We start from the raw sequence: 27,542 nt of genomic DNA on the forward strand, positions 1-27,542 counted from the left end.
CTGGAACCGAAAATTACTAAAATTGTGAATGATATGTGGTTTCAACTTGTGACTTGATCTCGTTACGCAGTACCGAGTTCAGTGACCTGGAACCTGTCCGAAGCGAAGGTTTCATTAATAAGTTTTAGGATCAGAACAGTTTTGAGAATCGGAAACAAACGCTAGTGGGTAGTCCTTTTACGGCTGATTAAATTTTGATTAAAGCGTTTTATTCATGTCGGAAATATTATACAAATGTATACAGTTTTTAATGTTCAAATTCGTCATTTTACAAATCAAATTCGTCATTTTACAAATCAAATTTGTCGTGTTACAAATCAAATTCTTCATTTTACAAATCAAATTCTTCATTTTACAAATCAAATTCGTCATGTTGTGAATCAAATTAAACAATTGGATGTATTTTTTAATATTCATTTTATTATATAATACATTCATACATAGAGAACTTTATAGAGAAAAAGAGAATATTTAATACAATATGTATGTATAGAGAATATATTATACATAGAGAATGTTAGAGAACGCCATATTCACCTATGATGAATCCAATTGAAGAGGTTTTTTCAAAAATTAAATGTTTTGCTAGGAATTTTCTGGCGGATCTTTTATAATATTCTCTATAAAGTTCTCTATGTATGTATAATAAAATGAATCGTTTAACTTGATTTGTAGCATGGTGAATTTGATTAGTAAAATGACGAATTTGATTTGTAAAACAAAGAATTCGATTTGTAAAACGACAAATTTGATGTGTAAAATGACGAATTTGAAGTTTAAAAACTGTATAATACAATTTCATCAAAATGAATCTCGTTCGACAATAAAATTAATTAAAAAGTCATTATATAAACCTGTCTTCGTAAATCAAGGTTATACCTATTATATGTATTTACACATACATGTGTAATTTCATGTATGTAGGTAGTTTTCTGCGCAGTACATTGAAGTTATTATATGTAGGATGTTTACAAACAATCGTGATTGTTTACTTGATGTATGAAAAAAAGTAAAATAAAATAATGAAGTGTAATTTAAGTACACACACAAATATGTATTCGATATTTTTTCAACGCATTTTTTTGTTTAAAACGTTTACAATCGTTTTTGTAAATTCTGTTACATACTTACATACATAGATATATGGATTAGAATAAAAACACTGATATTTTAGATAACACATGAATAATTTATAAATGCAACTTCATGCATATAAACATACTTTGGGACATTCTTATATCAAAACTTATGTAATATGTAGGGATGTATGTGTGTATATATACATATGTACATACATATATAATAAATGAAGTTAACGGTGAGACTACGGTACAGTTGGCTTGTTGCTTCGTGCAGTTCAGACGTTTGTGAACAGATTCATTTTATTATAAACATGTTTAAAATTGACCTGTCGTATTTAGTCGCGACCGTTATTGGATTCGTGTTTGTAATCGTATACAAATTCATCAAATGGCGTAATTATTGGAAATATAAAAATGTGCCGTATGTTTCGCCACTTCCGATCGTTGGAAACCATCTCGATTTCATCCTGAATAAAAAGACTATAGGAGATATCTATCGGGACTATTACTTTCAATTCCCGAACGAAAAATTTGTTGGACTATTCCGTATGCAGCACCCGACGTTGATGATCAAAGATCCTGATCTATTGAAGTATGTGTTTATCAAAAATTTCAACGCTTTCCAAGACAGACTAAATGACCACAACGAGTTGAAGGAGAAGCTGACTGCCAACATGTTCACAAGCACTAGTGAAAAGTGGAGGACTGCGAGACAGAAGTTATCGCCTACGTTTACTTCTGGCAAGTTACGAAATATGTTTTACTTAATTTTGGAAAAGGGCGAAGAGTTACAAAGATGCACCGACCTTTTGTTGGAGAGTGGAGGAGAACTTCATGTTCATGAACTGATGGCGAAATATACCACTGAAGTGATCGGATCGTGTGCTTTTGGTCTTCAATTAAATTCAATGATGGACACAAAAGATCCATTCCGAAGAATGGGTCGACTGATCTTCAACTTTGACCTACAAAGATTAGTTAAAACTATTGCTAGAATTATTTCGCCCACCATATTTTATGCTTTTGGATTCAAAGTATTTCCGCAAGCTTGCGAAGATTTCTTTGTGAAGATAGTGAAAGATATGATGATAGAGCGTAAGAGCAGTCCAATTAAACGAAATGATTTCATAGATTTGCTGCTTGAGTTGAAATATCAGAACGGAAAAGAAGACAAGGAAATGGACGATATGTTTATGGCAGCTCAGGCATTTATATTTTTCGCGGCTGGATTTGAAACATCTTCGATGGTCGCGTCTGCTACTCTCCAGGAATTGGCTATGAATCAAGTCATACAGGAGAGACTAGTCCACGAGATTGAAAGCGTAATAGCCAAACATGACGGTAAATTAACCTACGACGGAATTGTAGAAATGGAGTATTTGGAGATGGTGATAAGTGAGACGATGAGAAAATATCCTGTGCTTGGATTTATACCCAGAACGTGTACGGCGACAAATAAGCTTCCCGACACGGATTTGGTAGTGGAAAAAGGAACAAATATCGCCATACCTGTTATAGCGCTGCATTACGATCCAAAATATTTTCCGGATCCGGAAAAATACGATCCAGAACGGTTCACTGCCGAGGCGAAAAAAGAACGACATCCCATGGTGTATCTTCCATTTGGAGAAGGACCACGAAATTGCGTTGGTAAGTGTTTCACATTTTTTCATAAAATTTCTGTAATTAACAATCACATCAGTTACATGTCAATAATATCGATTTATTTTATTTTAAGGGCTAAGATTTGGGAAAATGCAAAGTAAAATTGGATTGATTTTTATGCTTCGAAATTATAAATTTGAACCGACAGAAAAGACAAAGAAGATTTATTTTAAACCTAGAAATTTTGTAAGTACTCCAATTGACGATGTCATATTATGTGTCAAAAAAAGGAATGTATAAAAACCATTGTTAATATTTTTAAATCAAATTCACGATTTATATGATTGTAGTATTATTATATCATAGGATTGATATTTTTTATAAATTCTAGAGCTTTTATTAATATATTATATAATATTTTTTCATTTGTACTCTTAAAATATCAATATTATGAAATTAAATTGATAATTAAATTTGTTGTTTATATTATTATATGCAAGTACATATATTTTTTATGGGATTAATATAAAAATTGAAGAAAAAAATATCGATTTTTCCAGTTAATTATTCTTATATAAAGATATATGTATTTTACAATATAGATATCTATCTATTGTAAAATTACTCATTCTCAAAATGGTCGAGCCAAACCAAATTTCAATTTACTGATAATTGATACTTAATCTATGTATTCATAAATTATATTTAAAAATATAATTTAGAATAAGCCTTACAAAACTAATTGAATATATCATAATTACGACAAATTTTCAATTTTATCTTAAAACGTTCGAAATACATATATATACATACATATATTATAGATGTTTTTATACAGTTTAACATGATACAATCGAACATAATATTTTTGAGTTCGAATCAGTCAAAATCTCAAGTTCGAACTTTCGCATGATTACAAAACTTCATATATGTATTGTTACTACGTACATCAGTAGATAAAGTAAAAATCTATATTTTGATTTATTGTTACATATTTTCTAATTATGAAGTTTGTTGCACATGTAGATATTAATTATTACAAATAAACTTAATTAATAACGAAACATTTGCTCCATAAAAAATGGATTATTTATGGTCAGATTAACAACAAACTAAAGTGCAAATGTAATTATATATATTTATAATTTTCTTAAACATTGTCGCAATAGTCACATTTTTTTCACGTTTTTTCAGTCACGTTTTTTTCAGTCACGTTTTTGTTTAAATTAATGAATAAACAAAGATTAGAATAATAAATATAGGGCATGTAAAACTTATAAACGGGATATTATTTAAACTTATAAAATATTTGTATGCACTTACATACTATCATTATTACAACTAAAGAGACGCATTCGGTTGAACGACAAGGCTTCAAACCCCGGCTTAAGATTTATTGCACGTATGTATGTATAATAGTTTGCACATGAAAGATGTTAAAACGAAACTTTGTACTTTGTGATTTTTATACCTTTGAAGTTATAAAACTTTGTACTTTGCATATTTCAAGTGAAAGTATATTTTTCAATCACCAATTCAAGCAGTGAAAATGTATCAAACAATGAGTTTACAACTTTTAACTCTATAAATTCAACCCTAACAACCCAATCTTAAAGGGCCAACCCTTACTTAAACTAACTTATCCTAACCCTTAAATAACACCAACCCTAACAATCTAATCTTAAATGAATAAAACCAACCCTTAAAATGTAACTGGTTATGATTTCACTAAAAAGTCAGTGAAAATATATTTTCACTTGAAATATAATTTCACTGTGACATATAAACCAATACATATGTACATTAATGAAGTTTTTTACATATATAATACTGTATGTAGAGTTGATCTGTTGCTTCTTAGAGTTCAGACGTTTGTAGATGATCATTAAAAATAAAAATATGTTTATTTAATTGCGATCGTAAGAAGAATTGTGTTTGTAATCGTATACAATCGTATACAATTCACTAATTGGCATACTTACTGGAAATATTACAATTTCCAAAATAGACATCGAGTTGAAGGAGAGACAGATATAGTTAATTAATAAAGAAATGGTACTAATAACCTAAATTGGACATTATCACTGATCCATATTAAACCCAAAAAAAATATTAGTTTAAATTTTATTCATTTATTTTATTTTACACATCTAATATATATTTTGGAAAGAGACTTTGTATACAACTATTGTTGGTTCGTAGTAAAACAGATGTTTACTATCAGACTGGTCATGCTAAAGCGGTTTATATAACAAATACCGAGCGAAGCCGGGTAAAAACACTAGTATGTAATATATACATATGTATATCCCAACAAGTATTATAAGTATTATACAATGTAACTATGTACATATCAATTAACATCCACAGAGACATACATATGTATATGGTATGACATGTATTATATAATGATTAAATTTGTAAATTTGTAGTTATTCCGTATTTTATACAATTCAGCAAAATTCAAGAATGCTGAAAACTCGAGATTTGCGAACGTTTCTAAAATAAACAGATTATTATATTAATAGCGGAGTAAATTTATTTTTTCGATGATGGGACACAACAGATGATAGGAACTAGTTTTACACCAGTGCCAAGTGAATATAGCTCATGCTCTAGTGTAAATAAAGTGAAAATTGTTCTAAATAATCAACTATTGAAAGATAAGTTAGATGAAGTGAATTGGTCAGAATTATTGTCAATTAAGTGCCCGTTAGTGCTGTACGAGAAAATATCTGGGATCTTTGGAAATATCTATGAGGAATGTAAACATAACATAACTGTAAGTAGTAAAAGGTTATCTCAGCCTTGGGTTAGTAAGGAGTAATAGGCATTATGTTAGAAAGAAGGGATGAGTTATTTAGGTTATGGAAATCGACGTCGAAAAATATGAATAAGAGATTAATATATACTAGATATAGAAATAAGGTAAATAAATGTAAATAAATATAGGTAAATAAAATAAGGAAAAGAATAAGTACAGACAGAGTGAAATTAATAAATGTAATGGGGACTGTAGAAAAATATGGGATAATATTAATTTTTGGTTAGGAAAAAACAAAGGGAAATATAGATAATGTTATAATGAAATATTTGGGGAAAACTGATAGTACTTATAATATTTGTAGTAAGTTTTCTAATTTATTTACAGAAGAAATAAGTAAAATTAAACACAACTGTAACAATAAATTTTTGGACCGTAATTCATACACCACTCAGAGTAATGTATCCTTCCACTTTAGAAAGACTAGTGCATGTAAAATAGAAAGACTAATTGATGAATTGCAATGTAACAAAGCTCCGGGTATCGACCAAATTAGGGTGCAGGATATAAAATATGTAAAAAGTCAAATCAGCCAGATAGTAGCTAATTTCGTAAATATGTGTGCTGTAAAACGTGTTAACCCTGATATACTCAAAAAGTCACTCATTAGACCTATTTACAAGCAGGGTAGCCATTTTGACTACTCGAATTACAGATCAATTGCTATACTGTCTATAGTAAACAAAATTATGGAGAAAGTCATGATGCAGCAAATAAGTGAATTTATAGTGCATAATAATATAATATCTGATACGAAACATGGCTTCAGAAAGGATCGAAGCACAACCACAGCGCTGGCACAATTTGCTGATGATGTAAATGAAAGCCTTAACAGTGGCATGCAGGTCATCGTTTTATTTATTGACTTTAAAAAGGCATTCGATTCCCTTGATCATGACCTGTTGCTACGCGCGATGGATGAGTGTGGAATTAGAGGGCCGGTTAACCAGTGGTTTCAAAATTACCTACCAAACAGATCTATCTCCACAGTTATTGATGGCACTAGGGGCTATAAGGCTGAGGTCGGGCTTGGTGTGCCAACTGGTTCCGTATTCGGCCCAGTTGGCTACATCATGCACGTCAACAGTATCAGCAATGTTATCAAAGATTGCAAAACATATATGTACGCAGATGATACTTGCTTAATGTATTCTTCAAAAAACATTAAAATAGTAAAAGATAAGATACAATCAGACTTTGAAAATCTAACAAAATGGGCCCATGACAATGGAATAATAATAAACCAGAGCAAGACCAAATGTGTACATATATGTATATTCTCCATATAACAAAATAGCCAGAAACGTTGATAAATCTGATATAAACATAATAGGTCACACTTATGAATGCTTACATAGCGGTAAATTCACGTGTAAATGCAATAAAATTGATTTTGTAGACAAGTATAAGTACTTTGGTGTTTATATCGATAGCAACATGAACTGGAAATCGCAGGTTAACGATGTCTGTTCCGAACAATATTAGGTAAATTTTATCATTTAAGTAATATACTAAATAGAAGCACCTTATATAGTGTGTATTACGCTCTTGCTGACTCGTTGATGAATTATGGCTTAAGTATAATACTTACGGCCTAACGTTTAAAACTTACATACTACAAATAAGATTGCGGAAATATTTAGTAGACAAAAAATCTAAAAATAATTGTAATAAGGAATATGAAAAACTCTTTCTTCTTTGTAAAATATTACCGGTACATAGTAAAGTAAATTACTCTATAGCTATTGAACAATATTATGGTAATGACCACAAAACACTGGTTGTGCAAAATTATTTTACTCGACAGGAAGGTAAACTTTATCAGCCAAAACATAATAATTATTATGGACAAAGAATACGAAAATATGTAGTGCCTAAAATATTTAACAAGATACCATTGTTAAAAGAAACCCAAAAATTAAGTAAATTAGCCAGTAAACAAAAATATTATGTTAGATTTATATAAGAAGGAGCTGAATTGTTTAGGTATATTGTAAATTAATGTGTTGCAAAGTTTAAATAAATTATACAACTATTATAATAATAATAACATATATGTATGTGTGTATGTATGTATGTATATATGTATTTTATTTTATTTATTGAAAAATCAACAGACAACAGGATGTAGATATGTATAAAAAACAAATAGTAAATATATAATATATGTAACATCCAAGTCCAATAACAGATTTTTACAAAGATTATAAAAAAAATTAAAAAGATAAATATAAGGAAAACAAATGAAAAAGAAAAGAATAAAGGCTATAACATGTATGTATGTATGTATGTGTATATATATATATATATGTATAGGTGTATGTGTATATGTATATACATATATACATGTATGTATGTGTGTGAATATGTGTGTATGTATGTGTATATGTATGTATGTGTATATGTATGTATGTGTATATGTATGTATGTGTATATGTATGTATGTGTATATAAGAAAGCAAACTGTTTGTGATGTCGTGGATTTGTCACCACAATGGTGGGGATAAAGCCGAGTCACTAATTTAGGTAGATATAGCAAGTATGTACATAGATATAATACTTATATTTAATGGTCCGTACGCACCAAACCAACGACGACTTTGGGCCAACTTTTAAAACCAGTAGCGTACAAAATATCGAAATAAAAAAATTGAAATTAAATATCAAAATTAAGCTAACGAGCGAGATTGAGCTAAAATTAGATCATCGTTGATGTTTTGAATTACAACAATGTTTTGAATTACGACGATACGCATTACAACCAGATAAATATTATAATTTCTCTGATTACGAGCGAAAAAAACCTTGTTATTGTTTCTTATAAGTCGTCACGATATACTACTGTTGCCCCCTTCGGAAATATTTAACCAACGACGATTTTGGGCTAACTTTTAAAACCAGTAGCGTACAAAATATCGAAATAAAAATTAAATAAAAAAATTGAAATTAAATATCAAAATTAAGATAACGAGCGAGATTGAGCTAAAATTTAGATCATCGTTGATGTTTTGAATTACAACAATGTTTTGAATTACGACGATACGCATTACAACCAGAGTAATATTATAATTTCTCTGATTACGAGCGAAAAAAACCTTGTTGTTATTTCTTATTAAAAGTCGTCACGATATACTACTGTTTCCGCCGCCGATGAGACATTGAACAAAAAAACTGTCGGTGATTTGTCAAAGGGTTTTTTTTTCTTTCGTCGAAATAAAATTAATAATCACACATTATCCGATACATTTTACCTCTGAGATGGATTTAATTATTTGATTTATTTCGACGAGAGAAACAACTGAAGACATTATCCGATAAAATTTACCTCTGAAATTATTTAATTAATTGATTTATTTCGACGAGAGAAACAATTGAAGACTAAAAAAAATTCGTTTGATAAACCGACAACGTACCGGGTTGGGACCATCGCTCGGTCACCCGTACTAACACATGATATATTCTCAGTAACTGCGCATTACGGGGAAGTAAAAATAATAATTCTTTGATTTTTTTTTCGATCTTAGTGCGTATCTTCGTAAATCAAAACATCTTCGACAAACAAAAGTCGAGGATTACCTGTATGTGATTGTTGATGATCTAATTTTAAGTCAATCTCGAAAATTTATTTAAATTGGGAATGTTCTGTATTAACTTTCAATATTTTATTTTAATTTTAATATATTGATTATATTTTATTTTGATATTTGAATTTAATTTTAATATAATAATAATATTTTTAATTTTGATATTTTATTTCAATTTTTAAATTTAATTTTTATTTCGATATTTTGTACGCTACTGGTTTTATCCTGCTGGTTAAAACGTTGGACCAAAATCGTCGTTGGTTTGGTCCGTACGCAGCATAAGAGAGCTCTCTCAGCCAACAAACTATTTGTTATAGTTTGGCGGATTTATTTATATATTTGTAATATGTGTGTTTAAAATGAATACATTTCTTATATAAAAAAAAGACCGAACCGAAGAATGGGACGACTATTCTTCAAAATTGACCTAGAAAGAATAGTTAATACTGCAGCATATGCTAAAAGGAGCCGACGTTATAATTGGTTTTCAAGGATCACCTCCAGGCTAAGTGCTGTCGGCTAACAATGGAGACCCCCGAATGAACTTAGTGGTCGGTAACGGCACCCAGCCACTTCCCGCTAGAGTTCTCATAACTGACAACGCGAGACCGTGGGACTGCATATCTGGTACGTGACTATAACAATATTTTTCTATGTGCTTTAAAAAAAAAACGTTGGTATAAATTGAATTAGTTCAATATTTCCAGCGTCTTTCCCTCACTCTTGTCTCAATCCTTCTTATAGGATTTCTATTACGATTTTTTCAATTTAATCAATCTACTTACCCGATATATGTATTTTTTGACTCTTCATTTTGAAATGATCACACTTGTGCTAGTTGTAACACATTCAACGTTTAAAGCGAGTTGGCCCAAAACTTATCCGACTTGTCAATTTTCTTATCTTCAATAATGTAATTTTTCGTATATTGGCTATTTCGTAATGATGACGATAAAAATTATGCACGTGATAATGAAATATAAATAAATTATTATCATAGAAAATGATATCTGGGAAAGATAGCTTATTTTGCTAACAATCAACAACCAAACCTATGTACATATATATACATACGTATGTATGTATGTATCATTTTTAAATACCGATGTATAGAAAAACATTGGCGATTTGGCGATTGAGGTTAAGTCTAATTTTTGTCAATATATGTAAGTTTTAAATACTTTTTTAGAACACTTGTTTTTTTTTTTAACAATTTACAGCTTTATTTTTAGCAATTTACAATTAAATAGTTATTTAATTCAATTAAACTTAACTCGACAATTTCAACGAGTTTGGTACTTGTTTTGCTTTTTCGATACCTTACCAAAAATTCCAACTATTGGAAGGATATACATAAATGTGGTCTACATAAAGCCGTTGCCGTTTGTGGGAAACCATTTGGATGCCATTTTAATGAATAAAACTGCCGTTTGGATTAACCAGTAAATACATACAATATATACATGGATTAAAAGAAAAACCTGCCGAATGCATTAATATTCATTCTTATGTAAAAGATATTTAAAGTGAAACCAAGTATATACATACTTTGGGGCATTCTTATATCAAAATAAATGTAGGTACACGTGTATGTATAAATGTATCTATGTATGTATGTATGTAGTTAACGGTTAGACTACGGTACGAACAGTTTATCTGCTGCTTCGTTCAGTTCAGACGTTTGTGAACAGACTCATTCTAATATAAATAAATATGTTCAAAATTGATCTGTCATATTTAATCGTTATTTTTATTGGACTTGTGATTGTAGCAGTATACAAATTCATCAATTGGCGTAATTATTGGAAGGATAAAAATGTACCTTACGCTTCGCCGCTTCCGATCGTTGGAAACTATATCGATTTCTTCTTGAACCGAAAGACTTTAGGAGATATCTATCGGGACTACTACTTACAATTTCCGAACGAAAAATTTGTTGGCCTATTCCGTATGCAGCACCCGACCTTGATGATCAAAGATCCCGAACTATTGAAGTATGTGTTAATCAAAAATTTCAACTCTTTCCAAAATAGACAAATGGAGCACAACGAGTTGAAGGAGAAGCTGACTTCCAACATGTTCACAGCAAATAACGAAAAGTGGAGGAATTCGAGACATAAGTTGTCGCCTACATTCACTTCTGGCAAATTACGAAATATGTTCTACCTAATTTTAGAAAAGGGCGAAGAGTTACATAGATGCACGGACCTTTTGTTGGAGAGTGGACAAGAAATTCACGTTCACGAACTGATGGCGAAATATACTACTGAAGTAATCGGATCGTGTGCCTTTGGTCTTCAATTAAACTCGATGATGGACACAAAAGATTCCTTCCGAAGAATGGGACGACTAACCTTCAAAACTGACCTGGAAAGAATAGTTAAAATTTTTATTAGAGCTATTTCACCAACTATTTTCTATGCTTTGGGATTAAAAATTTTCCCACAATCTGTCGAAGATTTCTTTGTGAAGACAGTAAAGGACATAGTGATGGAGCGCAAGAACAGTCCAATCAAACGAAATGATTTCATAGATTTGTTGCTGGAATTGAAGTATCAGGACGGTAAAGAAGACAAGGAAATGGACGATATGTTTATGGCAGCTCAGGCATTTATATTTTTCGCGGCTGGATTTGAAACGTCTTCTATGATCATGTCCACGACCCTCCACGAATTGGCTATGAACCCAGACATACAAGAGCGACTGTTTCAGGAAATTGAAAGCGCAGTAGCTAAAAATGATGGCAAATTAACATACGATGGCATTGTAGAAATGGAGTATTTGGACATGGTGATAAGTGAGACGATGAGGAAATATCCTGTGCTTCGATATATTCCTAGAACGTGTACGGCGACAAATAAGCTTCCCGACACGGATTTGGTATTGGAAAAAGGAACAAATATCGCCATACCTGTTATAGCGCTGCATTACGATCCAAAGTATTTCCCGGACCCAGACAAATTTGACCCAGAACGGTTCACTGCTGAGGCAAAAAGAGAGCGACATCCCATGGTGTATCTTCCGTTTGGAGAAGGACCACGAAATTGCATTGGTGAGTGTTTCAAATTTTGGCACAAAATTTCCGTAATGAACAATCAAATTAGTTGTATGTCAATAACATAAATTTATTTTATTTTCAGGTCTTAGATTTGGTAAAATGCAAAGTAAAATTGGATTGATTTCTATGCTTCGAAATTATATATTTGAACCCATAGAAAATACAAAGAAGATCAATTTTAAGCCCTGGAATTTTGTTAGTACTCCAACTGATAATCTGATATTATATGTTAGAAAAAGAAATACATAAAAAGTGTTGACCAATACCTGTTAAACGATTGAAGGATTTATAGAGACATTTGTCATGTCTCTCTTCTTTCTCTGCACCAATTCCTAAGTTATGGAGGTCGCGACCATTTAGAATGGTTGAGTTAGTGTTTTTAATTACGATTTTATTATGATTTCATGTTTTATTTAGTTATCCTTTCCTTATTTAATTTGTATATTTGTATATGTAATTTGTTTTTTAGCTTATATTTTTTACTATTGTACTTCTTAATCTTTTTAGCACACTCGTCGCTTTGTAGCAATCTGTTAGACGAGTGTGCTTGATTAATTGATTTTTGTAAAATAAATAAAAATAAATAAATAAATAAAATAAATATGATTTTAGGATTAATCGATTCAATTTTTTACAAACCTCTTTTATGTTTTTTTATATATTAAAATGATCCTGGTTACGACAGCTTTTTAATTTATTCATTTAATGTATGCTTAAAATATCTATTTCATAGAATTGAGTATTTTTTTATACGTGCAATATTAATAACAATTGATAAATGACAGATTCTCAAAAAGGGCAAATATGTATAACCAAATTATAATTCATTTAAAATTGATCGATTTTAAAATGAAATATACAGATAGCCTTTTTAAATTGAATTTAATTTCCAGTAATAACAACGATCTATAATTCACAAAAACTATTCGAATTCATTATACATATTTATGATTTAATTAAAATAATCGTTTTTATAAATATTTTTTTATTCACTCAAAAATATTTAAAGTGCTATTTTTTTGTAAATGAAAATGTACATACATATGTATATCTAGAAATGAAGACTATTATATTGCTAAATCAGTATTATTTATGATTTTACAAATTATACAGTATCGGTTCTTTACGATATTTGTGGGACCTTTCATTCATGATGTGCCGATTATAAACGTATATGTTGTTTGATGAATGCCATCAAATATAAATCGCGCAATAGATTAGAGATTAAACATTTAGATTATTTACTACGAATTAAATCACATATGTATTAGTAAAAAAATAGATTGACCTAGTTAAAGTATATATGTTACGCCGAATCCGTTAAATTGCCTATAATTACTATAAAGAATTGCCAAATGCGTGAAAATTGAAAGCCCGTCATCCAGTTCACGCATTCGCCAAATTCTTTGCCGATTACGTGTAATCGGTAAAAATTGTCTTGCTCAATGCGTGGAGTCGGCAAATAGACAGCAGCGCTCCGGTATTGTTCTTTAGAACTAATCAAATGTCATTAGATCATATCATCATAACATTTTCCTCAAATTTGCGGCCCTACACATTTTAGTCAGATAATGGGAGAGAATTCACAGCAGAGAATTGGGATCTACATGTATGGTCTGATTTGATGCTGGCCAATGGAAAGCCAAGACATTCACAAAGTCAAGGCTCTATGGAAAGGAGCAAATTCTATCTGTCACGGTGGGAGAAGTTGCAAAAATTATTAAGATTTTTAATGTTAATTTATATCATTTAAAATTATCTACCATGTACATGTGTACACATTGTTGGTCCCACTGCATTTTTGTGTAATCATTGAATGTTTTGAATTGTTATGCATGTACGAATTTTGAGTTTTGAATTGTTATACAATTGTTATACATAAGTGTGTAAAACGTAGTTATTATATAAAATATTTTAAATAAGTCATATTTTAATTTCATTACAATACTCTAATATGTATAATGTTGAGAGGATGGGTATCGATAATTAATGAGATAATTCGAATTATAATTTAAATTACATATCGAATTACAAATAATAAAATTATATGTATTTTCTTCACGCCAAACATTAAACAGCTTTTTCCGAGATAAAGACACAGCACCTGAAATAATACAATATTATACTTAGCTGCGATTTTTTAAAAATAATTGTACATGGGTTGCATATTTTAATGTACATATATTTAATACATATATAAAAAAATATTCCAGCTCAGATACATGCGGATATGGAAAGTTTTGGCCCAATAAAATACAAAATACCTAAAATTATTGATAAAAATGACTCTCTAACTTTGTATTAAAAATACTACTACTAAATAGTTATAAATATTAAACTAAAGTTCTGCAAAAAAATAGTGCACACCTATACATACATATGTAGATAAAAACTACATCCAGCTTTAAAACAAAAATACACTTAAGAATTTTAAAGCAGTACGTTCAATTTAACATTTAAAACAAGACTAATTCAGGTGACAAATATTGCCGTAACAAAAACTTTTTTTATGAGCGATATGTATTTAATTTATTGAGTATTTAATTAAAATTATGCTTTCTCAGGAACCACTTGTTCATTCTATACTGAGAAATACAACAATTATTGGGATTTACAAACATCTACTTCGTTTTGGACTTTTGCACATATATATTATCAATTTTAGTGCGGGTTTGCATTTTTCACGCATTCGGCAATTTTTTTACCGGTTACACATAATAGGCAATTTCACGGATTCGGCGTACTATGTATGTACATACAATTTGGGTCAATCTGATAGAACAGCGTGAAAGACTATAAAATTTATTTACATATTATGCGCATGTACCTTTGGCTGTAATATGTTATTATTTAATATCATGTACCTTATACTTGTACATATCTATGTAATCGAATTATATATATATATATATATATATATATATATATATATATATATATATATATATATATATATATATATATATATATATATATATTTCGATTACCGATTCATAAACTATTTTTTTCTTAAATCACTATTTTTGTTTAATTTTTTGAAAATACAAAAATTTCTATACAATATAAGAATTCCAACTTTCCTTAATAGAGTGGATGATAAACTATACATATAAATCTTGACATCATGATACGCAACCATTCACCATCACTGCTGGATGAAGGCCTCTCCTAACGCTTTGATTCTTTTCTGTTTTGCGTAACTCTTATCCTACTACCCAACATATATTTCCAATTTCATCAGTCCATCTTTATTGTGTTACATCTTCTTATTCAGTCTTATTCGGTCTTATTCAGATTTGAAAAAAATATTTAGTATGATATTGTACATACAAATGTAAATACGTAAACTACGATCAAAAACAAAAATAATATATAAGTATATGTTCGTTTTTATTACGATACAAATGGAGGAACACTACTTTAGAACGTTCGATTATACATGTATACATATTATATGTTTGTATATATATGTACATACATATATATTTATCGGTCAGAGTACCATACGCATAGTTGATGTGCAACAACTTATAGTTCAGACGTTTGTGGACAGGTCAATAAAAATATGTTTCAAATTGACCTGTCGTATTTAATCACGATCGTAATAGGAATTGTGATCGTATCCGTGTACAAATTTATCAATTTGCGAAATTATTGGAAGAATAAAAATGTGCCGTTTGTTTCGCCGCTTCCTATTGTTGGAAACCATCTCGATTTAATATTGAACAGAAGGACAATAGGACATATCTATCAGGATTATTACCATAAATTTAAAAACGAAAAATATGTTGGATTATTTCGTATGCAACAGCCAACGTTGTTGATCAGAGATCTCGAACTATCGAAGTATGTGCTAATAAAAAATTTCAACTCATACCAAAATAGAGACGATGACCACAACGAGTTGAAGGAAAAACTGACTTCCAACATGGTCACAGCGACTAGTGAGAAGTGGAGAAAATCCAGACAGAAGTTATCGCCTACCTTCACTTCGGGAAAATTACGAAATATGTTTTATTTAATTTTGGAAAAGGGCGAAGAATTGCAAAAACGCACGGACCTTTTGTTGGATGTTGGCGGAGAAATTAATGTTCACGAACTGGTCGCGAATTATACCACCGAAGTGATTGGCTCGTGTGCTTTTGGTCTTCAATTAAATACGATGATGGACACAAAAGATCAATTCCGAAGAATGGGACGACTGATCTTCACCATGGATTTTAAGAGAATGGTTAAAACTCTTGCTAGAATTATTTCGCCTAGGATTTTTTATGCTTTTGGATTCAAAGTCTTTCCACAAACAATCGAAGATTTCTTTGTGAAAATAGTGAAAGACATGATGGTGCAACGTAAGAAAAGTCCAATCAAACGAAATGATTTCATAGATTTGTTGCTGGAATTAAAATATCAGGACGGAAACGAAGATAAGGAGATGGATGACATGTATTTGGCAGCTCAGGCATTTATATTTTTCGCGGCTGGATTTGAAACGTCTTCATTGATTATTTCCGCGACTATTCAAGAAATGGCTTTTAATCCAGACATACAGGGGAGACTGGTCCAGGAGATAGAAAGTGTAATAGTGAAGCACGATGGCAAATTAACCTACGATGGTATTGCAGAAATGGAGTATTTGGACATGGTTATAAGTGAGACGATGAGAAAATATCCTGTAGTCGGAATAATACCGAGGACGTGTACAGCAACTGATAAGCTTCCCGATACAGATTTGGTAGTCGAAAAAGGAACAAAAATTGCCATACCTGTTTTAGCGCTGCACTACGATCCAAATTATTTTCCGGATCCGGAAAAATACGACCCAGAACGATTTACCGCTGAGGCGAAAAGAGATCGACATCCCATGGTGTATCTTCCGTTTGGAGAAGGACCACGAAATTTCATTGGTAAGTGTTTCATACTTTTGCATAAGATTTATGAAATTACAAATCAAATAAGTCAAATCGCAATAACGTGAATTTATTTTATTTTAAGGATTAAGATTTGGGAAAATTCAAACTAAAATTGGAATAATTAGTATGCTGCGGAATTATAAATTTGAACCGACAGAAAAGACAAAGAATATTCGCTTTAAACCCAGAAATTTCGTCCATTCTCCAATCGACAGTGTGATTTTGCGTGCCAGTAAAAGAAATACATGTTGAATATTTATTGTTAATAAACAAATAAATAGCAATCACAATATGTTCAGATTTTTTTTTATTAAAATAAAATTATTTACATGTTGTTTAAAACACATTTTTTGTATGAAATAAAACGTTCAGTATGTTTCAGTATTGTACAATGAATGACCTTAATCATCTGATTACTAAAGCATTTAAAGCTAATTACGCCCACACACAAATGAATTTTAGAATCAATATAAGTATATTAATAGACATAGCTACTAATAATTAATCGACCCAAACGAATATGACATTTTTTGTAATTTGGGGCTTCATTTTGTTTTTAAACAAATCGCTTATCATATCACGATTATTAATTTGGAAAATATTTGGAGATATATAATTGGAAGTTGGGTCAAAGGTGAATTATAATGAATACTAAACAGCACGGATGTGAGTGCAAAGTTGCGCCTCAGGTAAATAGATGACGTCGCCAAGTGCATTAAAGTCGAATCAAGTGCAATTTTCTCCCGCAAATTGGATACTGTTCGGAGCTTATGCAAGATGCTTCAGCTTGTTTAATGCAGTTAAGATGGCCATTTAAAACCGTTCCCGTTCAGTTAACTCGCAATTCTAAACTTCACGGACTGCAGCCTATTAGTTACAAACGTTTAAAATTGAATAGCATAAAATTAAAACAAAAATTAAAAACATGTAGCATTAAAAAACATTAAAATGCAAGTTTTAAAATTATTGCACTATTATTATAGTCCCATTTTGTGGTTATTACTGACGGCCATTGCTTCGATTTTATTGTTCTGGCACCTCAAACGGAATATTCTGGATTAGATTTTTTATACAAGAAGAGTATCAAAAAACTTTAGCATGCATTAAAAATCAGCATTTGAACATAAACAATAAATAATTTAAATATTTTTTGTGTTTTATTTGAATTCACGCTAAAATTAGTCGCTTGTGAATAACGACCTTTGTTCGGCGCGCTCCCACGATTAGGTTTTACACTTTGATTCTGATAATTGGCAAGAAATCTGCTTGAGTGATATCTTAAAAGAAATGGCAATAAGCACACAAGTTTTCAAAAATACAAAAAAATTAATACAAAAAAAATATTAGACTTTTCCAACTTGACAAATTTTTGAAAACTTATTCGCTAGACAATTAATTAGAAGTATTTTAAAGCAATAAAATATAACAATTAATAGGAAAAATATCTCACTATTGATTCCAATACTCACTTTGAGCGTAACAATCCTAAATTTTGAGTTAAAGACCGCAAAAGCCAAAAAACTGTAAAAATCGCGGATTTTTTTAAACGCTCATATCTCGTAAACGATCACCCACCAACAAAAATAAATATCATATTCGAATTTAGTGGGTCAAACTTAGTAAAGATTGGTTAGTTTCCGCTCTGGTAACTCAAAAACGTGATTTTTTGTTGCTCAGTGTTATTTCCGCGACTCTTCAAGAAATGGCCTTTAATCCAGATATACAGAAGAGACTGGTCCAAGAGATAGAAAGTGTAATAGCGAAACACGATGGCAAATTAACCTACGATGGTATTGCAGAAATGGAATATTTGGATATGGTTATGTGCGAGACGATGAGAAAACACCCTCCAATCGGATTTATACCGAGAACTTGTACAGCAACTAATAAGCTTCCCGATACAGATTTGGTAGTCGAAAAAGGAACAAAAATCGCCATACCTGTTTTAGCGCTGCATTACGATCCAAAATATTTTCCGGATCCGGAAAAATACGACCTAGAATGATTCACCGCTGAGGCGAAAACAGATCGACATCCCATGGTGAGAAGGACCACGAAATTGCATTGGTAGTCGTTCGGTTCGAAGTGTTTCATAATTTTGCATAAGATTTCTGAAATTACAAATCAAATGTCAATAATGTGAATTTATTTTACTTTAAGGATTATGATTTGGGAAAATTCAAACTAAAATTGGAATAATTAGTATGCTGCCGAATTATAAATTTGAACCGACAGAAAAAACAAAAAATATTCGCTTTAAACCCAGAAATTTTATCCATACTCCAATCGACAGTGTGATTTTGCGTGTCAGTAAAAGAAATAAATGTTGAATATTTAAGTAATTGTTTTTAAATAAATAAATTGCAATCACAATGTGTTAAGAAATTTTTTTATGAAAATAAATCAACGTTTACGAACTTTTTTTTCATTTATTTACATGTAGTTTAAAACACATTTTTTTAAAATGACAATATTTTTTTAATATGTTTTTGTTTTGTACAATGAATGACGTTAATCATGTAATCAATAATGCTTTTAAAGTTAATTATGCCCATACACAGATGTATTTTAGAATCCATATAAGTAACCATGTATTGATTGATTTTAAATAACATAATAAATAACTAAATAAGAGATTAAAAATAGCAAATTATTTTCAGAAGTACAAGAAAAATCATTTTTGACAATTCCAATAATAAAAACATCATGTATGTAAGTTGCTTCAGATTGCTTAATGAATTTAAGATGGCCATTTAAAACCATTTTCGTTCAGTTAACTTGCAATACTTAACTTCACAGACTGCAGTCTAATATGTAGTTCCAAACATTTAAAATTGATATACGACTAATTATAATACTATAATTGGTATACGAATGAATTTTTTTTAAAAATACACGTAGCATTGAAATATCATCCATTACGTTTTTAGGTCGTCAAAAGTATTTAAAATGCAAGTTTTAAAACTATTGCACTAGTATTATAGTTTCATTCATCGTACCATCATGTGGTTATTACTGACGGCCATCGCTACGATTTTATTGTTCTGGCACCTCAAACGTAATCACAGCTATTGGAAGAACAAAAATGTACAGTTTGTGAAGCCGATTCTGTTCTTTGGGAATTTTCTGGATTCCGCTTTATACAAGAAGAGCATGAAGGACGTATACCAATCGGCGTATAACCAATTTCCAGATGAAAAGTACGTGGGGATGTTCAACATGGGTCGACCCGAATTGTTAATACGAGATCCCGAATTGATAAAGTCAATTCTTGTCAAAGACTTTGACCACTTCTACGATAGATTCTTCGAGAATGTGAGACTGTACGAGCCTCTCTCTGCGAACGTGATCAACCTCACTGGCGAAAGATGGAAAACGCTACGTAAGAAGTTAACACCCACTTTCACCACCGGTAAAATGAAAAACATGTTCTACCTCATGTTGGAAAAGGGACACGAGTTGGAGAAGTATTTAGAAGCTAACGTCGGTCAAGAAGCTGAAGTTGAACTCCAAGAAATGTTCGCAAAATATACAACTGACGTCATCGGTACGTGTGCTTTTGGCGTTTCGGGAGATTCGATGATAGACCCCGAATCGTCATTTAGAAACATAGGAAAAGAAGCCTTTAAGGACAGCCCAATATTGAACTTCAAAAAAGCATTGCGAATCTTCTCACCAAAGCTGTCCAATCTATTCCGCTTGAGATTCATATCAGAACGCGCTGAGAACTTTTTCATACAAATAATCGCCGAAAACATCAGCGAAAGACAAATTAAAAACATCGACCGCCATGATTTGATAGACTTACTATTGAAAGAACGAAATATGAGTAAGGACATGGAAATAGACGAGCACTTTGTGGCTGCTCAAGCGTTTATCTTTTTCCTAGCCGGTTTCGAGACTAGTTCAAGTTTGATGGCGTTCTTGATATACGAACTTGCACTAAACTCGAACGTTCAAGAAAAGTTAGTTTCCGAGATAAATAGAGTCCTACAAAATAACGACGGAGAGCTATCATATGAAAATTTGGCAGAAATGCATTATCTCGAAATGGTGATGGATGAAACACTCAGAAAATATCCTATCGGTAGACTGACCAGAATATGTACGACACCTTACAAGATTCCAGATTCGAACGTGACAATAGAAAAAGATATTTGCGCTGTAGTATCCATATCTAGTCTGCACTACGATAGTAAATATTATCCTGAACCTGAAAAGTTCGTCCCTGAAAGGTTCACAGCAGAAGAAGTACAAGCGAGACATCCCATGGTGTACTTGCCATTTGGAGCAGGACCGCACAATTGCATAGGTAAAAATAAAATTGGCTATACTTCAACTTTCTTTCTATATTGATTTATCTCAATGTGATACAAACTTTTAGGTCTGAGATTCGGTAAGCTGCAGAGTAAAGTCGGATTGGTATCATTTCTACGCCAATATTCAGTCGAAGCAACGACAAAAACTTCTAAGCAAATAAAATGTAGTCCTAAATCAATAGTTCCCAATAATATTGGCGGTTTGTGGGTAAATCTAAAAAAGAGATATCGAATTTAAAGTCATACTACATTATGTCATTTCGATCTTAAATGTAGTTTCATCATTAGTTTTTAATTCGTATGATTAAATTCAAACCATAAAAGTGTTACGGAGAACTAATCTAATATATAATTTCGAAAAAGACTTTGTATGTATGTTTGTGTGTTTGGTTCGTAGAGTCCATGATGTTCAATTTAATAAAAAACAAATTAATGTAAATAAAATAAAACTATTCAAATAAATTTAATAAAATATTTATAATTAGATTGGCCGGTTTATATTACAAATACCGAGCGAAGCCAGGTAAAAACACTAGTATATAATAATGCATAAAATGAAAATAATTTGAGTATATGTTTTATTTTCAAATCATATCTACTAGGCTATTTTAAACCAACTTTTTTTCTTACCTAAAATAATGTATATAATATTTAAACTATGATCACTGTATATAATAAACTTACGACTTATTGTAAACATAGATTAAGAAAAATAAAAAGCTTTTAGGAATTTTAATCAATAACAAATCATATTAATCACCATACCATTTTGCATGATGTATGTACATTTCAAATGATATTTTTTGGGCCTCATAAAGAATAAAGTCTACCTCAACGACTATTTGTATTAAACATTATATAATTTCATATTACATTATATGGAGAGAAAGCCGATTTTGCCATTACCTTTGATCAATCAATTAAAAAAATACAGAAAAATAAGATACTTCGTTACTTATGGCACATTATGTATATATTCGATTTAAATATAATATACATAGCATCATCACATTGAATTTTTATTATTAGCATAGTCATTTTCATCAATACGAAATACTATACCTTTTTACTCGCGCACCCACGTCGTATGTATACATATGTATTAACATTTAAACAAGCAATTACAATGATTAATGATAATTTAAAAAAAAACGCTTGCCAAAACAATGGAATAACAGATCAAACATCAATCCTTCAACGTCCTCCTTTTTGAACGCGAACGTACTCGTAAAAGATTAAAAATACTGATAGGGTATAATTTTCGCCAGGACATTGTGGCGTAATGATACCAATTAAAACGCGTTTCGAAGCACGTTTCTCGTAATTTTCACCAGAAGCAATGGGCCGAATCCAATTTTTTTCGACAAGCGTAGAATTTGGGGTTTTCCGAGTGGGAGGAGGGGGGGTGCAGAGAGCAAGCATCCTAAACGGGCAACAATTTCTCATCCTTTTTCCGTTCGGTTCCCAGGAATGTTTAATATGGGGGGATATTTTCAAAGTTAAATGCGATATTAAATATTCTACACACGCTTTGATTGGCGTCCGCGAAAAGTTTAATGAATATCCCTCTAACTCCCGACCTCTCCCCGAGGGCCAGGGGGGAAGGGGGGCGTGGGTTAGAGTTTTAAAAGCGTTTTAAATCGCCCATGTACGAGTCGAAGTGGTGGTGGTCAAGGGTGGGTTGGGTACTGGATAGCCCTAGCCCACATACGCGGACACTGTTTTAATTAAATATCTCGGTGGCGGCAGAATAAATGGCAAACCTTGCAGAATTTTATACTGAAACCGGCCAGTATGTGTTATTTTAACAGTCGTACTGGATTTAATCCGATCCAGTTCGCGGTCGACGCGCCACTGCAGATTTCGAGTGAGTTCGGACGCGTGCATTCATTTTGAATTTACTGACTTTGCAGCTGATCGTAAATAATCACATCATTTTTTTTAATTTTTAAACATATTCATAATTATACCAAAATATCACTCCGTATATAAAAGTTTTCCATGATGATGTAGACGCTTTGGAAATTACCAATAAATGGATTTCTCCTGATATACATACATAGTTCCACGTAAGCGTCAATCTGATATTTGTCAACCTCATTAAGACTTGGTTAGAATTTCCATCTCACGATTTCCTAAAAAGTTTATCCCCAAGAAATAAATTATTTTAGAGCCCTTGCGAAATCTTTTCCATTGATTAAAATATCATTTTTGCTTTTAATTGTGTGTAAATATATAGGAAATTTGCGAGGAACCGTTTCAACAATCCAATCAAGAAATTTGCAAACTCTGATAGAAAAAATCAAATTGGCGTCGCAAATATCCAAATCTGACCAGCAGCACAGCAAAAATACTTCAAATCATACATCGTATGATTTTTTTCAATCAAGATTTCAACATGGACTTCTCAGTTGCTAGCAACATCCGCCAACTACTGAACTACATATACTGCTACATATTAGCGAGCAGTTTGGCTTAGTGGTAGCGTATATATTTAGCACCACTGAGGTCAAAGGTTCGAGTCCTCGCCTTCTGCTGGTTAGATTTGGGGGTTTTGTGACTCCAAATCGATCGTTTCTCTATCAGAGTTTCCCAATTTTATCTGATCATTGCTGAAACGGTTCCTGAAAATTGGTATTAGATCTAATCCTGCTGTCACAAAAATCTGCCTGTGTATAATTTGTAATAATTATACACAGTAATCTGAAATTTATAGATATCTCTATAGACATCTCTATAATTTCGTATTTATTATATTGTTACGTACGCAGCGGATTGAGCGAATTGCACTTAGACCAACTGATATCTGTTATCGGGTTAACTAAGTGCATGCACTTACTTCCAAGGATTATATCTGGACTCTAAGTGCATTTAGGCTAAACAATGACCGTTATTAGTTATTTCTCAGAATCGGTATGGGGGACCCAATGTCGTGGAAACACATATCCGAATACGTGACTATACAACAGGTAAACAGATTAGGCGTCCTGAGAGATCTACCCTTTATAAGGTACGTAGGCGAAATCATGTCATTCTGGACTGAGCACTGACAGTGCGTGTATCTCCTTAATCATCAATAAATGCTGTGAAACGACTGTTGGCCTTTTACTTGGATCCTCCACCCACCCCTACGCAACAATATGTATAAAAATTGTACACAAAAAAAATCTAAAAATAATCCATAGATGTCTCTATGATTATTATTTCTGATTAATTGTTATATGATATATATTCTGATTGTATATGTATTACTGTATTTCTGATTTCTGATTGTTTATGTATTCTGTATTTCGTTCACGTACACCCGTCGCATTGGAGCAAATCTGTAATGACGAGTGTATATTGATTTGTAACAATAAAATAAAATAAATATGTACATATGTACATATGTATATAATTAAAATAACACAGATACATTATACACAGATTATTATAGTTTTAAAAATTTTGTGATATGCCGTTACTAATGAATTTGTTTCCGATATTTGCAACGGTTTGACAATCTTTTGGATTTTTTTTAGTTGATATTGTATTATCTCTCTTCACGATCTTCCCTTACATGAATTCCCGTTCCCGTTCCCGTTCCCGTTCCCGTTCCCGTTACCGTTCTCGTTCCCGTTCCCATTTGTCGGAAAAACGTAGGCAGCGAACACATTTGAAATTATTCAATAATTTGTTTATTTTACCCTAAAAAACATTTGAAATTAATTCGTTGCAATGCCATTCATTCCCGTTTTTCCCGTTTCCGTTCCTGTTTTTACACGAATAAAGTAGATGGTTTTCCGATGCGTGAGCAGGCCATATACTGCGGTTATTTTCATAAACTCCTTGCAATAAAAGAGTTTCAAGTCTTGCATCCCGTTGCTCGTCTGTTTGTTTCGCGCTCGAGGTGTATATTGACCAATCGCTTTTCGTTTGAATTGATTGAATGTTTGAATTAGTATTGTAAATATTCCTTTGTTTTCGAGATTTTAATTGTTCGTTGGTTTTCGTTGATTGTCTGTTTTTTCCGCGTCTTACGCGAATTCGAATTTGCTTTCTTCAGTTGGCAGACGTCGCGTTTCAAATAATGGTTGTATTTGGCGGACTTGTATATTGCGTTTCAAGTGCTGGTTGGAGATCAAACAACGTCTTTAAAACCATCTGTTTATCGTGGTTGTCAACAAACAAATTTCATTGACAACAATGGCGCTTTATACTTTCTCTTCGATAATACGAATTACGAATTACGAATCGCAATTGCGATTATTTTAATTAAGAGGTATTATCCCTTTTTTTCACAGTAAGCTTCCCGGACATGCATACAACAAATCCTGAAAGTTCCATCGTAAAATAACGCATGCAATTCCCGTTCCCGTTCCCGTTTCTCAATGCGTTTCGATAAGTGAATGTTTCAGTTTCAAATTAATACTTAATAATCAAATCAAATTATAGTATAGTAACGCATACGTGACAGACAGACAAACATTGATTTATATAATGTCAGGTTGGTATGAGTGGTAAGTAATGTATTTGTACGTTGGTAAGTCGGTCACCAACGTAAACATTTCCTTAACCTTTCCCTTACGGTGCTAAAAAATTACGCGTGCAGCGGTGATGTCGACTCAGTCGTTCTAGAAATTCGTGATTTTAAAGTCTGATAAATATGAATATTTAACCATTTTTCCTTCTATTCATGACTATAGTAATAGTCCGTATCTATATAAATTAATATATATGTATCAATATTGGTAATATACTGCTAAAAACGATCTAAAAAGCATGAAATTGAAGACGCGTGAACGACAATCCCAGAAGGCCGCCCATCTCCAAGTGAGGACGAACACTAGGCCCCCACTCCGCGACTTGCTGATCAGAAATCACGCCACATCCGCCAGAATTACGCGATGATTCAAAACCTATGCGTAAAAATATATTCAATTTTTTCATCAAATAAAATAAAATATGTTTATATGTACTTTTCATGTATTTATTTTCACAATAATAATTTTAATACACAAATACATAAATTGATAAAAAAAAATGAGAAGTAAACGTAAATAAAAAAAATACAATATTGGGCATAGCTAATTCCAAACTAAGTTCTCTAATAAATAATTTTCGTCGACTTCTGTTATTCGCCTTCCATTCTGGATATTTCTGCGCCCATAGCAAATATGCATTTAGCGCAGCTATATCCAGCATCTCCATAAAAACATTTTATCGCCGGTATCTACTGCACCTTTTGTTTTATTATAAAACATTATTATTTCCGGCTTCTTTTCTTCATGACTACTCACTTCACTGTCATGAAATTGAGTAGACAATAGCAAAACTGCTTTATTTTTTTTTGGCACATACGAAACTAATGTCTTGGTTGATGTAAAACCAAACAAGCTACTGTGTAAAAGTCTATGTTTCGATGGTAAAAATTCTTTAGGAATTTCCCGTTTATTTTTACGTAGGGTACCAGTTAGAGTTAGCCCTTTATCTAAAAGGTTATCAGCTAATGCCACCGAAGTAAAAAAGTTGTCCGTTGTTACACCTCTATTGGTGCCATATTGCGGTTGAACTTAATCCATCACTACACGATTCCCTTGATTTATCTCTCGGCAATTATTAACCATACCTGTATAAACCTGTATATTTAATATATATGCTGTTGAAGAGTCAGCCGATACCCACATTTTTATTCCATATCTACCGGGTTTCGACTTCATATACACGCGGAATGGGCAATTGCCTCTATAGGTAGCCAAACGTTCATCCACAGTAATGTTGCAACTTGGAGAATTATTACGTTTACATTCTTCTACAAATTTATTAAAAATTGTCCTGATTGGTTCTAATTTATCAGACGACACGTGTATTCTTTCTTGTCTGGTTTCTTTGTCGTCAAAACGAATTTGACTGAATATTGTGATGAACCTATCCCGAGACATAGATGCCGTAAAAAATGGTTGGCAAAAAGCGCTGTCATTAGTCCACAATTCATTTAAGCTTAATTTTCGGGTCCTATTTCTGCCAGACGCAAGCATTATTCAAATGAATGCAAGCAATTCTTCTGCCAATATCGACTCGATAATTTTCGTGGATGTACGATGTAACTGACGATTCGTTTGTTCACATATTTCTCACCATATTTGAATTTATAAACAAAGAGAACATTTCTCTAATAGTA

The 27,542-nt window shown here is 31.8% G+C and overlaps 5 protein-coding genes across 5 annotated transcripts; all 5 read left to right on the plus strand.

Moving 5' to 3' along the window:
* Window positions 1-1,314: 1,314 nt before the first annotated feature.
* LOC143910712 (putative cytochrome P450 6a14) lies at window positions 1,315-4,789 on the plus strand. Its single transcript, XM_077429302.1, has 2 exons — window positions 1,315-2,732; window positions 2,821-4,789. The coding sequence occupies exons 1-2, from the start codon at window positions 1,394-1,396 to the stop codon at window positions 2,985-2,987; spliced, it is 1,506 nt and encodes a 501-aa protein (XP_077285428.1). The 5' UTR covers window positions 1,315-1,393; the 3' UTR covers window positions 2,988-4,789.
* A 5,926-nt stretch (window positions 4,790-10,715) lies between these two features.
* On the plus strand, window positions 10,716-12,719 carry LOC143910625 (putative cytochrome P450 6a14). The gene is made up of 2 exons (XM_077429183.1): window positions 10,716-12,147; window positions 12,236-12,719. The coding sequence occupies exons 1-2, from the start codon at window positions 10,809-10,811 to the stop codon at window positions 12,400-12,402; spliced, it is 1,506 nt and encodes a 501-aa protein (XP_077285309.1). The 5' UTR covers window positions 10,716-10,808; the 3' UTR covers window positions 12,403-12,719.
* Window positions 12,720-15,504: 2,785 nt separating this feature from the next.
* On the plus strand, window positions 15,505-17,351 carry LOC143910624 (putative cytochrome P450 6a14). Its single transcript, XM_077429182.1, has 2 exons — window positions 15,505-17,057; window positions 17,146-17,351. The coding sequence occupies exons 1-2, from the start codon at window positions 15,719-15,721 to the stop codon at window positions 17,313-17,315; spliced, it is 1,509 nt and encodes a 502-aa protein (XP_077285308.1). The 5' UTR covers window positions 15,505-15,718; the 3' UTR covers window positions 17,316-17,351.
* Window positions 17,352-18,765: 1,414 nt separating this feature from the next.
* Window positions 18,766-19,068, plus strand: LOC143910479 (cytochrome P450 6l1-like). The gene has a single exon (XM_077428970.1). It carries the CDS (start codon window positions 18,766-18,768, stop codon window positions 19,066-19,068), a length of 303 nt encoding a protein of 100 aa, XP_077285096.1.
* Window positions 19,069-20,066: 998 nt separating this feature from the next.
* Window positions 20,067-21,690, plus strand: LOC143910480 (cytochrome P450 6B7-like). The gene is made up of 3 exons (XM_077428971.1): window positions 20,067-21,375; window positions 21,448-21,582; window positions 21,659-21,690. The coding sequence occupies exons 1-3, from the start codon at window positions 20,067-20,069 to the stop codon at window positions 21,688-21,690; spliced, it is 1,476 nt and encodes a 491-aa protein (XP_077285097.1).
* Window positions 21,691-27,542: the final 5,852 nt, after the last annotated feature.

Source organism: Arctopsyche grandis, chromosome 4 (assembly GCF_051622035.1).
Source record: "Arctopsyche grandis isolate Sample6627 chromosome 4, ASM5162203v2, whole genome shotgun sequence".
Classification (NCBI taxonomy): domain Eukaryota; kingdom Metazoa; phylum Arthropoda; class Insecta; order Trichoptera; family Hydropsychidae; genus Arctopsyche; species Arctopsyche grandis.

Bases quoted from the DNA above. Each gene is read 5' to 3' on its own strand.
- LOC143910479 (XM_077428970.1), top strand. From the start codon at position 18,766: ATGGCCTTTAATCCAGATATACAGAAGAGACTGGTCCAAGAGATAGAA.
- LOC143910625 (XM_077429183.1), top strand. From the start codon at position 10,809: ATGTTCAAAATTGATCTGTCATATTTAATCGTTATTTTTATTGGACTT. The intron at 12,148-12,235 runs GTGAGTGTTTCA...TTTTATTTTCAG, and splicing joins AGGACCACGAAATTGCATTG to GTCTTAGATTTGGTAAAATG.
- LOC143910712 (XM_077429302.1), top strand. From the start codon at position 1,394: ATGTTTAAAATTGACCTGTCGTATTTAGTCGCGACCGTTATTGGATTC. The intron at 2,733-2,820 runs GTAAGTGTTTCA...TTTTATTTTAAG, and splicing joins AGGACCACGAAATTGCGTTG to GGCTAAGATTTGGGAAAATG.
- LOC143910624 (XM_077429182.1), top strand. From the start codon at position 15,719: ATGTTTCAAATTGACCTGTCGTATTTAATCACGATCGTAATAGGAATT. The intron at 17,058-17,145 runs GTAAGTGTTTCA...TTTTATTTTAAG, and splicing joins AGGACCACGAAATTTCATTG to GATTAAGATTTGGGAAAATT.
- LOC143910480 (XM_077428971.1), top strand. From the start codon at position 20,067: ATGTGGTTATTACTGACGGCCATCGCTACGATTTTATTGTTCTGGCAC. The intron at 21,376-21,447 runs GTAAAAATAAAA...ACAAACTTTTAG, and splicing joins AGGACCGCACAATTGCATAG to GTCTGAGATTCGGTAAGCTG. The intron at 21,583-21,658 runs GTTTGTGGGTAA...TCTTAAATGTAG, and splicing joins AGTTCCCAATAATATTGGCG to TTTCATCATTAGTTTTTAAT.